Raw genomic sequence first — 11,795 nt, 5'->3', positions numbered from 1 at the left:
AGGGGAGGGGTGTGGAAGGCCTTTTGGAGGCCCCCATCTGGTTCCCAGGGTAACACTCTTCTCCCTTTCTAGTCCCACCCTTGCCTGGTCATCCCTTCCTCTTAACTGCCCTGGGGAGGGGAGGCTGAACCAGACTGTGGACATTAGCCTCTGCCCAGCTCACAATAATGGAGGCAGGCTCAGGCATCCCCATCCTTAGCCCTTCTTCCTGTGGTTACAAACCCGGAAGAACACATTGGAAGCACGGACCAGGAATGGGAGGCCAGGGTGAGAGGGGCCCAGCTTGCCCCAGGCCGTGCCGAGAATGCAGAACTTCCGAGGCTGCTCAGTCTTCTGTCTGCTGTCTCAGGCAGGCACGAGGTGTCATCTTGGCATCCCTCACCTCCAGCAGCTCAAGTGCTAGCAGGGAGGAGTAAGAGCACCGAGGCCGCCGTGGGATGGGGGCTCTCGAGGGGGCACTGGCATTGCTTTGCCCCTGCTGGGAGGGATCTGACTGGACTTGACGGTCTGTCAGAAGCTCAGATGGGCCAGTCCCTCTAACTATTGCCTACATTTCTAAAGATCCCATCAGAGGAATTCCTTGGCAGTCCAGTGGTTAGGACTGTACACTTCCACTGCTGGGCATCTGGTTTCAATCCATGGTCAGGGAACTAAGATTCTGCGAGCTGCACCGTGTAGCCAAGGAAAGAAAAAAACAACCCAAAAACAAAATTATTAAAAAAACAAGACCCCATCAAGCAGTCACTCAGGTGCTCCTCAGACAGCTTTAGGAACGGGGACCACCTACCTCCAGTAGCAGCCGTGATTCTAGAGCCTCATACTGAGCCAAAGTCGCTCCCTGCGGCTTCCACCCACTGGTCTTGACTCTGTCCTCTGGCTCCATGTGAAACAGCCCTTTAGACTCAAAGGCTCGCCATCACCTACCTGTATGTCAAACGGATCCCTCACCTGTTCTGCAGGGGACTCGGTCCCAGTCCTTTTCTTCCCATTATTATTACTCCAAAAGTGGGCTTCCCTGATGCCTCAGACAGTAAAGAATCTGCCTGCAAAGCAGGAGACGTGGGTTCAATCCCTCAACCCACTCCAGTATTCTTGCCTGGAGAATCCCATGGACAGAGATACCTAGTGGGCTACAGTCCATGGGGTTGCAAAGATCAGACACAACTGGGCGACTAACACTGTCACTTTATCAAAGGTGCTGCTGCTGCGGGGTTCCCTTAGAGTTTAAAACTTCAGTAAGAAGTAGAGCCCACCCAGCACTTGCCTCGGTTTAGATGGTTACTTCCCTGCTAACGTGGACCGAGGTCACAGTAGTTTCCACAGCACTCTGACTCCTCTCACTGAGAGGATCTTCCTTGACTTCCTGCCAAACTTCATCTCATCAAACTTGACCTAAGCTGACCCAAGACATGTTCCTACTCCCCCATCTTCTTGTCCCACCGTCATCAGCCAAGCTGCCACCTGGTGTTTACCCAAGCTGAAGACGGATAGCTTCAGCCTTATAGAAGCCTCTCCATCACTCGGTGGGGGTGGCATTTGACAGGCCAGAGAAGGAGCAGGGGCCATCCTGATTGGGCCTACAGGGCACCCAGGAAACGAGAGTGCACACCGGTGAAGCCCTTAGAGAACTGTGATGGGGCAGAGTGTGCTTCTGTCCAGAAGGGCTGGCAAGTGAAGAGTTAGAAAAAGACTCTCTGGGGTTGGCAACCAGAGAAGGCAGAAGCAGTGCTGGACCCGAAGGACAGCTGGGCTTTGGATGGGAGGAGAGGAAAGGAGGGCCTCTCAAGGACCTGAGATGAGGCTGCAACGGCTGAGAGGCCGGGTGAGGGGTCAGAGAGGAGTCGGGCAGCATCGTCATCCTCATCATCACATTTATTGACGGCCCCTGGGAGGAGGGGCTGGGGACAGAACATACAAAGACAAGGACCTGCCCTCAAAAAGCTTCCATTCTAAGGAGACGGGACAGAAAAATACAGAATGGTCTTTCCGGGGGATGGCCCACTCTCACCCCTGCAGGTCAGAAGCCCCTGGCCTACCTCGCCCCAGGGTCTGGAGCCTGAGTGGGGCAGGTAGTAGTAGCTCCATGGCCATGGTGTCCCTGCCCCTGCCACTGGGGCCTGACCCCCTGGCTCTTAGGTGGTGGACCCCAGCACTGGGGGAAAGGTAGGCTCAGGACGTGATGGAAAACACTCCGGTCGGCCGTGGCATTGTGCGAGCCCAGTGGAGGGGCAGGGGCACTAGGGCCCCTTAGGCAGGGCCCCTTGAAGGAAGCGGGCAACTTCCCAGGCCCCCATGAGTCAAGTTCTTGCACTGGGGTTGGCCCATCACCCGGGAGGCCCCAGCAGGGGAGAAAAAAAAGGCAGAGATTCCTCAGCGCCAGAGGCGTCAGACCCTGCCCACCCCACCCCCAGCCCTCTCTTTGGGCATCTCCCAGTGGACCCTCCTCCCCAGCTCAGCCTCCAGGGCCAGGGCCTGCCTAGGGCCAGGGGGAGGGGCCTGCCCCTCCCCCCACCCAGGCAGTGGGGGAGGAGGAGGAGCCACGCATCAAGTTGGTCTGGGCCCCCCATGGGGGGGCCATACCCTGGATCCTACCGGTGGGGGGGCTCTGGCTGCGAGGGCCGAGGGCTCAGCAGAGGGGCTGGGCCCAGGGGGCACCCGGGGGAGCCCTTCAGTGGGGGCACTGGGCGGGAGTCCAAGGGGGGCAGGCTCCGGGGCACTGCCGGCGGCCCCCGGGCGGCCCCGGTGGGCAGGACTGCGGCAGCGGGGAAGGATTTGGGGGGCTCCGCAGCAGCCGTGGGGGCTGGCTGGCCAGACCGCTCCCGGCGCCGCAGCAGCTCCTGCAGCTTCTCTGCCTGGGTCCGCCTCAGGTGGGCCAGGGCCCGGCCTCGTTGGAAGGCAGGCAGGAAAGCCTCCAGGCTCTGCTCCCCCAGCAGCAGCTGCTCCATCTGTTCCTGGGACAGGAGGGAAGGGACAGTTTAGGAGGACCACGATCAAAGACTCAGGGCTGGTCCTCTCTCCCCCATCCTGAATCCCTTCCATGGACGCCACTGCCCCCGTCAGGGATGGGGCACTGAGTTCCAGCCTCGCCTGCCCCTTGCTGAGTGACTGTGGACCAAGTCCTCTCCTCTCAAGCCTTGATTTCCTCACAACCACCAGACCTGCTGGGGCAGGGACGAGGGGGGTCCAGAGATGGGGACACACCTGAAGGGGACAGGTGTCCATCTCCTCCAGGCCAGGCCCTCCACCTCCACCCCTCCACACCCTGAGCACTGTGCTCCCACCCACTATCCTGGGACGACTGCCCCAGCTCCTCTGTAGCCCCAGCCTAAGCTGCCCAGAGATGGTCACAGGAAGCCGGGGGAATGTCACAGGTGGGGACGGTGGGCCTTGTGTCCAGGGCGGACAGCAATTCAGCAGGCCCTCCTGGGGGCCAGGCACTCAGGGCAGGCTTCCTGGAAGAGGGGCTCTCACGCCTGCAATGTAAGAATCAAGGGGAGGGGACGATGATAGGTTGGGCTCCCCCTCCGGGTCCCCAGGCCCAGCCGCCCCCTCCTCTCACCTCAGCCTCCTGCTCAGCTTCTTCCAGCTCAGCCTGCAGCCAGCCCAGCGCGCAGTGGGGGCTCCAGCGGTGCATGCTCTCCTCTGAGGGCCGCAGAGGGATGCAGTGAATAGCCCCTGCCCTCAGGGCCTGCCACCCTGGACAGACAGGCCGGAGCCCCAGGGCCCGCTGCTGACTCTCTCCCTGACCCTGTGTGTGACTCTATGCTTCCCCTCCCCTCTCTGGGGCCTGTTTCCTCACCTGGACCACGCCCCACAGCATGTTTGTGTGCCCCCCCACCCCATCGTAGTGCGAAAGCGGAAGCAGAGGCTCTGTCTCCTAGAGCACCCCAGGCCCTTGGGCAGCGGGTCCCCTCTCCTCCCAGGGCCCCATTCTGGCCTCTCCAACCCAGCTCTACTCACCAACTGCTCACCTTCCCAACTTGGGAATCGCCCAGGAGTAGCACCCCTGCAAACTTGCCCAAAGAAGAGGTGTGCCCCAGTTCCCAACCTTCAGAGCTGGGCACTTCCAAGCCCCCCCCACCCCCCCAACACCCCCCAACCCCGGGGCAGTTCTCCCAGCCGTCCCTCACCCAGTCGCTGCAGCTTGTCTGCACAGCTCTCGGCCACCTCCCGGAGCTCCTGGTACTTGATGGCCAGGGCAGTGCGGCCCATCTCCAGGCGGGGACGCAGCGCCAGATTCTCCTTGGCTAGCGCGTAGTTGGAAGCCAGGCATGCCTCGCGCTCCAGCTGCAGGCCTTGGAACTGCCGGCGGGGAAGAGCCCAGAGGCCCATTCAGGGACTCCCCACGGCCGCCGACCACCCCCCCAACCCAGGCGGCAGTGCCCACGGGCCAAGCCGAAGGTGCCCCAACCTCAGGATGGCGAGCCAACAGGTGGAGGCGCTGGGAGAGCCCAGACCCCACTTTGCCTCAGTTTCCTAGTCCACAAAGTGAGCTAAAAACGTCTCCCTTATAGGGTTGTTGGGAGACTGAAGTGAGGAAAACTATGAAGGTCTCTACAAATGTTAGTTAATTTTTAATTTTTCAATTAATATGTCTGCTCAGGTCCCCGAGGAGCCCCCCTCCCTGCTCTGTCCCATTTTCCATGCATGGGCAGCTTCCCTCTCATTCCAGGCCTTTGTCTGCTTCCTCTTCAGGTGTTCGTGCCGAAAACACTCCCCATCCCCTGCTCTGACTCTCCAGAGTGAGGTGTTCACCCTGTCCCTGTCTGGCACCCCCTCACACACACACACACCCCCTTGTACCCCTCCTCTGCCCCAGTGGAATCCCCACACCCCAGAGAATACACACCCCCTTTTCCTCCCCGATCCCCTAGCACCTGCTCCCAGCTCTCCTTCTCTTGCAGAAAGCAGACCCCTTTCTTTCCTGGCCCTGGAGAAGGCTTTTTCCTTCTGTTACTAGGCGGGCCAAGCCTCCCCTCCCTGCCCCTGGAGAACGCACTACCCTCCATCTGTCCCCTATAGGATGCACATGGCCCTCCCGCCTGCCTCCCTCCAATGTACACTTTCCCTTTCCGCCCCCCACAGACAAGCAGCCCGGGCCTATCTCCTGTGAAATATACAACTTTCTCTCACGGTGGCCTACGGAACACACACCTCCGCTTTCAGGACCCCTCCCCAGCGGAAAACACAAAGCGCCCTCTTGCACCCCCAGCATACGGACACCCTCCCAACGGTCCCCCAGGTGTCAGACAGGCCCCTGGGTCTCCCTGTGGAAGGCGCCTCCCCTTTCTGGCCCTACAGAACGTGGGTGTGCGAGCCAGGGCCCCCCACAACACAGCCGGCCCCCGGAACACACCTCCCTGGAGCATCCGCCGTAGGACACGCCTCGCGGCCATCCCGCGGGTGCGCGGGCGCCTCCCTGGGGCTCCGGCGCGCCCCACCCGCCCCAGGCCAGCTCCGGGCGCCCCCTCCCCCGGGGGCGGCTCCGCCGGGCCCGCGCGTACGTGCCAGGCTCCGGCGGCCCCGCGGCCCGGCCAGCGCGGCCCTTCGGTCGGCCCGCAGGTCCGACAGGCCGCGGCCCGTCCCCCGCGCCCCCCGCCCGCGCCCCCCGGGCTACCTTCCTGCTGAGCCGCACGATCCGGTCCAGCTTGGGCTCATCCTGAAGCAGGTCCCGGAGCTGCCCGGTGCTGAGGATCCCAAAGCGCCCCGGGCTGCCGGGCTCCGGCCCCGCCCGCGCCGCCCGGGCCCGGTACATGCCGCCCGCCCGCGCCCCCAGCTCGGCTGCTGGCTCGGCCCGCTCGGCCCGCTCCGCCCCGGCTCCGCTCCGCTCCGCTCCGGCTCCGGGATCCGGCTCGGGCTCGGGCTCCGGCGGCGCGCGGCGCTCCGCCGCCAGAGGGCGCCCCGCCCGCCCTTAAAGGGGCCGCGGCGCGGAGGCTGGGGGTGGGGCGCGGAGGGGGCGGGCCGCACCCCTCCCCTCCCCGGCGGCGCCGCGCCTCCCGCACCCGCGGATCCCCTGGCAACCCGTCATCCTTCCGCCGTCTCGGTCTCCAGGGCCGCTTCTCTCCGCTCCCCTTCTCTCGGCCTTCAGTCACCACGCCCCCAGGCACGGACTCTCCCACCCCAGGCGTTTACAGGTTGCAAGGCTGTTTCACAGTTACCCCTTGTATTCGCACAATGTTCTGAATTCGGCCAGGCTCCAGGAGCTCCTGCCCTCCTGATAACTTGGATAAGTCATTCACCTCCCCCAGCCTCAGTTTTCCCTTCTACAAAATGGGGTGATGATACGCAAAGTGAGGATAAGAGGCAGTGACTGTTGAGTCCCTTGTTTTCGTCGCTAAGTCGTGTCGGACTCTTTGGCGAAGCCATGGACTGTAGCCTGCCAGGCTCTTCTGTCCATGGGATTTCTCAGGCAAGAATACTGGAGTGGGTTGCCATTTCCCTCTCCAAGGGATCTTCCTAACCCAGGGATCAAACCCTCGCCTCCTGCTTTGGCAGGTGGATTCTTTACCACTGAGCCACCAGGGAAGCCTGTAGAGTCTCTTACCTGTAGTTAAAGGAATACCTGATATGAATTACTGTTATTTCAGAGATAAGGATACGGATTCTCAGAGATGATGTCACCTACCCAAAATCACGTTCCAGGTAAAGGACAGACAATCTCAGTGCTTCCTGTATATGCAGGTCCTCAATCCAGCCAGAGGACAGAGGGCCTGCTGGAGATGTCTGAGAAAGAGACGGAACTGATGGAACGGGGCAGGACAAGCTCGCTGATGCACTGTGAAGGCAGTGCTTTGTCCACATTTTTCAAAACATTTATTTTTATTTATTTGGCTGTGTTGGTTCTTACTTGCCACATGTGGGATCTTTTTTTGTTGCAGCATGTGGGAGCTAGTTTCCCAACCAGGGATTGAGCCTAGACCCCCTGCATTGGGAGTGCAGAGCCTTAGCCACTGGACCACCAGGGAAGTCCCCTTCTTCCACATTTTTATGGTAACTGAAATTTGGTTTTCCTTCTCCAGACTCAGTTGGAACATCACCACCTCCAGGAAACCCTCTTTACCTCCCCACGCAGCGTTGTGTGCCCCACAGTCCCTGCTGTCCCTCCACAGGATCCTGGGTATTATCAAGAGCCCTCACATACTTCCCAGTTTCCTGGTTCTGAGCTCCCTGGCTCTGCTGTGCATCGTCCAGACCCAGTATTCCCACCGTTCATCCAGGGGCCTCCTGGACATTCCCTCCTGGCTGGCCCACCGTTGGCCCCTCCTTCTCCCGTCTCTCTTCACTCTAAGAGGCCTTGGTGAGATCTGATGGGAGCTCTTCCCTCAGCTCGTCCCTCTTCGTCACCAACCCGTCTTTATTCTACACCTGCCCCAATGCCTTTCCTTCCCTCTCACCTCCAGGAAGAGAAACCTCCCCTCATTCCGAAGCCAACGAAGTACCCTTGCTATGGGTCTCAGCTTCACCTTGCCTCCTCTGAGAGGCTTCCCCCGCTGTGGTTAGTTACGTCTCTCTCTCTCTTTTTTAAAAAATATTTATTTACTTATTTAGTTGGCTTCGTCAGGTCTTAGTTGCAACAGGCAGAATCTTTGTTGCCACACGAACAGTCTTTCATTGCAGTGCGCAGACTCTAGTTGCGTGAAGGCTCAGTAGTTGGAGCGTCCTGAGTTGCTCCAAGGCATGTAGAATCTTAGCTCCTGGACCTGGGATCCAACCTGTGTACCCTGCATAGCAGAACGGATTCTTTTTTTAATTAATATGCTTATAAAATATTTATTTATTAGGCTTTGCTGGTTTTAGATGTGGCACGCAGGATGTGCGATCTTTCAGTTGCGGTATGCGAACTCTTAGTCATGGCATGTGGGGTCTAAGTTCCCTGACCAGGGATCGAACCCCAGGCCCCCTGCCTTGGGAGCGTGAAGTCTAAGCCACTGGATCACCAGGGAAGTTCATGTGTCTCTTTTGTTCTCTGTCTCTTTCATGTTTAATTTCTGCCTTTAGACTGATACCTCCCTTTCACCCCCACCCAATATTTTGAAAGTACCCAGGTATGAACTCAGTGTGTGCTCAGTCATGTCCGACTCTGTGCAACTCCATGGACTGTAGTCTGCCAGGCTCCTCTGTCCATGGGATTTCCCAGGCAAGAATACTGGAGTGGGTTGCCATTTGCTTCTCTGTATGAACTGAGTACCCCCCGCCCCCAGTTGATATTTTGAAATCCTAGCTTCCAATGTGATGATATTTGGAGGTGGGGTTTTGGGAGGTGAGTTTAGATGAGGTCATGAGAGTGGGTTCCCATGATGGGATTACTGTCCTAAGAAGAGAAAAAGAGACCAAAGTTTTTTCTCTCTCCACCATATGAGGCCACAGTTAGAAGGCCACCGTCTGCGAATCAGGAAAAGAACCCTCACCAGAAGCCAGATCTGCTGGCACCTTAATCTTGGGTTTCCCAGCCTCCAGAATTATGAGAGATAGGTGTCTTTTGTTTACGCCACCCAGTGTGTGGTATTTTGTTGGGACAGCCCAAGCCGACTGACATCCCGTCTGCACCCTGCACTCCGTCCATTTGTTTCCTCATCAGCGGGCGTGTGCTCAGCTGTGTCCAACCCTTTGCAACCTCATGAATTGTATCTTGTCAAGCTCCTCTGTCCATGGGATTTCCCAGGCAAGAATACTGGAGAGGGTTGCTGTTTCCTACTCCAGGGGATCTTTCCCATCTAGGGACCGAAGCCATGCCTCCTGCATTGGCAGATTGATTCTTTACCATTGAGCCACCTGGGAAGCCCCCATTTCCTCCTACCTCCCCTTATTCCTTGACTCACTCTGACTTCACCCCACCACCACTTCAAGGGCACTGCTCTAGCCAAGGTCACAGACCGCTTCTGACTTCCAGAGCCTTTCTTTCTCACATTCAACACCATCGACCACCATCTCTTTCTTGACCACGTAGCAGTCAGAGTCCAGACATTTCACAAGTGTCAAGTTGGCAAAAACTAAAAAGTCAGGTAATATCAAGTGTTGGTGAGGTTGGGAAGTAACAGGAATGCTCACATACTGCTAGTGGGAGAGAGAATCAGTTCACTGGAGAGCAATTTGACAAACTCGTAAAGAACATTCAATGTGTAGTGGACAGAGTAACAGACCCCAAAGTTGGCCACATCCTCATCCCTGAAACCTGTGGATACGTCACCTTCCATGGGGAAAAGAACTTTGCTGCTGTGATTCTGCAGAGTATGCTGGATCACCCAGGTGGGCCCAGTGTAATCACAGGGGTTCTTGGAAGGGAGAGGCAGGAGGGTCAGAATCAGAGAAGACACAACAATAGAATTGGAGTATCGGAGTCAGTGAGAAACTTGAAGACAGTATGTTGCTGGTTGTGAAGATGGAGAAAGAAGCCACAAGCAGGCCGCCTCTAGAAACCGGAAAAGACAAGGAAGTGGGTTCTCCCTGAGAGATGCTAGAGGGGGTGCACCCCTGCCAATATCTTGACTTCAGTCCAGGGAAACCCATTACAGACTCCTGACATCCAGAACTGTAAGAGGATATGTCTGTGCTGTTGGGTCCAGGGGCTGGGACTCTGTGCTTCCAATGCAGGGGACCCGGGTTCAATCCCTGGTCAGGGAACTAGATCCCACATGCCACAACTAGGAGTTCACTTGCTGCAGCTTACTTCCTGCATGCCAAACGAAGATTCAAGATCGCACATTCTGCAACTGAGACCCAGGGCAGCCAAATAAATAATGAATAAATAAATGATGTATGTCGTTTCAAGGCACAAATTCGGCAATTTGTTATAGTAGCAATAAGCAGCTAATACAGACTTCGCGGAACATTCACTGCCTTGAACTGGAAGACAAGGATAGGAATGTTTGCAGTGACTCTACTTGTAATAACAAGAAGCTAGAAACAGCCCAAATGTCCAGGGCAATGGAACACTTCATACTACACTCAAAAATGGGCAGATTGCAGCTACACATGTCGATTTGGTTGAATCTCACAAACAATACCTTGAATAAAGGCAGCAGTCTCCGAAGAGTACATTCAGTATAATAATGTTTATGTAAAGTTTAGAAACATGCAGAGCCATACTTTATATTGCTTGGAGATATGTACAAAGCATGGGAACAATAAGTACCAAATTCAGCAGTGTGGCAGTCTGGCAGAAGAAGGCTGGAATTGAGGAGGCGACAGAGGGGCTTCAATGGCATTAAGAGATAGTTCAGGGATTTACCTGGCAGCCCAGTGGCGAAGACTCCATGCTGCCAATGCAGGGGGTGTGGGTTCAACCCCTGGTAGGGAACTAAGATCCCAAAAGATTTTTTTTTAATTAGAATTGAAGAGATAGTTCAGTTTCTTAGGCCGAGTGTAGGGACACACAGGTGCATAATTTGGGGTAAGCCTGAACATTTTTATATAAAATTGGTGGTTCAGAGGAAAAGGAATTCACCTGCCAATGCAGGAGATGCAGGAGACACAGGTTTGGGTCAGGAAGATCTCCTGGAGAGGGAATAGCAACCCACTCCAGTACTCTTGCCTGGAAAATCCCATGGACAGTGGAGCCTGGTGGGCTATATTGTCCATGGGGTCGCAAAGAGTCAGATACGCCTGAGTGACTGAGCACACACGCTCACCCAATAATTTTAAGGGTATATTTTTAGACCTTAGCTTTGAAGTCAGACAGCTTGAAGTCAGCTTGGGTCCCCTTCTGAGCTCTGCCGCTTCCTATGTGACTAAGAGCAAATTCCTCAATTCCCAGAGTCTCAATGATACCATCTCTGAAGTGGGTGGTTGAAGGATTCAGTGACTTGATATGTGTCTAACACAATGTCTGCCACTTCATCATGCTCCAGAAACAGCAGCTGCAATGGATTTCTCTTTCTAGAAACAATCCCTTCGATTTGATTTATGGAGCATCTACTCTCTGCCAGGGACTCCCAGGGGCTGCCCGAAGAAAGGGGACACTTTATCTTCAGGGTTCTGTTCCCTGTTCAGTCTTTAAATTCATTATTCTCCAAGGATTCAATCATCACCCCCTTAAAAAAAAAAAGCAGCTTTATTGAGATACATGCCATACAAGTCAACAATTTAAATTGTACAATTCAGTGGGTTTTGGTATATTCACAGAACTGTGAATCCATTGGCACAATTTTAGAACATTTTCATCACCCCCAAAAGAAACTGTACCTGGAATTCCCTGGTGGTCCAGAGGTTATGACTCCGTTTACATTGCAGGGGGCATGGGTTCAATCCCTGGGCAGGGAACTCAGATCCCACAAGGCAAAACAACAAAAACAACCCGAAAACTCTGTACTCACTAGCAGTGGCTCCCCAGTTCCTCCAAAGCCCCACTCCCACCACCAGCCCCAGGCAGCTAACCTACTTGCCTGTTCTGGACATTTCACATTAATGGATTTCTTTAATATGTAGTCTTTCGTGACCAGCTTCTTTAAAAACATAATGTTCTGAAGATTCATTCTTGCGAAAAAGTGAAAGTCGCTCAGTCGTGTCCAACTCTGTGATCCCATGGACTATACAGTCCCTGGAATTCTCCAGGCCAGAATACTGGAGTGGGTAGCCTTTCCATTCTCCAGGGGATCTTCCTGACCCAGGAATCGAACTGGAGTCTCCTGCATTGCAGTTGGATTCTTTACCAGCGGAGCTTAATTCCTTTTGACTTTTTGCTGGTACATACATGACATGAAATTTACCATTTTAATCATTTTAAAGGAGGTTCCAGTTCCTTCACCAACACTTGCTATTGTCTATCTTTTTTTAAATTATAATTCTCCTAGTGGGTA

General features: G+C 55.6%; 1 protein-coding gene across 2 annotated transcripts; it reads right to left on the bottom strand.

The window, feature by feature from the left end:
- Positions 1-1,847: 1,847 nt before the first annotated feature.
- VPS37D (VPS37D subunit of ESCRT-I) lies at positions 1,848-5,862 on the bottom strand. Of its 2 annotated transcripts, none has more exons than XM_055410061.2 (4): positions 5,618-5,862; positions 4,131-4,302; positions 3,560-3,642; positions 1,848-2,951 (listed from the first exon to the last, which is right to left on the bottom strand). In XM_055410061.2, the coding sequence occupies exons 1-4, from the start codon at positions 5,753-5,755 to the stop codon at positions 2,589-2,591; spliced, it is 756 nt and encodes a 251-aa protein (XP_055266036.1). In that variant the 5' UTR covers positions 5,756-5,862; the 3' UTR covers positions 1,848-2,588. The 2 variants fall into 2 exon arrangements, with proteins under 2 accessions (XP_055266036.1, XP_088689015.1); XM_088832889.1 differs by having other exon boundaries at positions 1,848-2,945.
- Positions 5,863-11,795: the final 5,933 nt, after the last annotated feature.

The sequence above is a fragment of the Moschus berezovskii genome, chromosome 27 (genome assembly GCF_049115385.1).
Source record: "Moschus berezovskii isolate FMDL1 chromosome 27, NW_MosBer_1.0, whole genome shotgun sequence".
NCBI classification, from domain to species: Eukaryota; Metazoa; Chordata; class Mammalia; order Artiodactyla; family Moschidae; genus Moschus; species Moschus berezovskii.
This window is presented reverse-complemented; position numbering and strand designations above follow the sequence as displayed.

Excerpts from the sequence above, each read along its gene's own strand:
- VPS37D (XM_055410061.2), bottom strand. The coding sequence starts at position 5,755 with ATGTACCGGGCCCGGGCGGCGCGGGCGGGGCCGGAGCCCGGCAGCCCG. Across the intron at positions 4,303-5,617 it reads TCGTGCGGCTCAGCAGGAAG|TTCCAAGGCCTGCAGCTGGA; the intron begins GTAGCCCGGGGG and ends CCCCGCCGGCAG. Across the intron at positions 3,643-4,130 it reads AGACAAGCTGCAGCGACTGG|AGGAGAGCATGCACCGCTGG; the intron begins GTGAGGGACGGC and ends TGCGGCCCTCAG.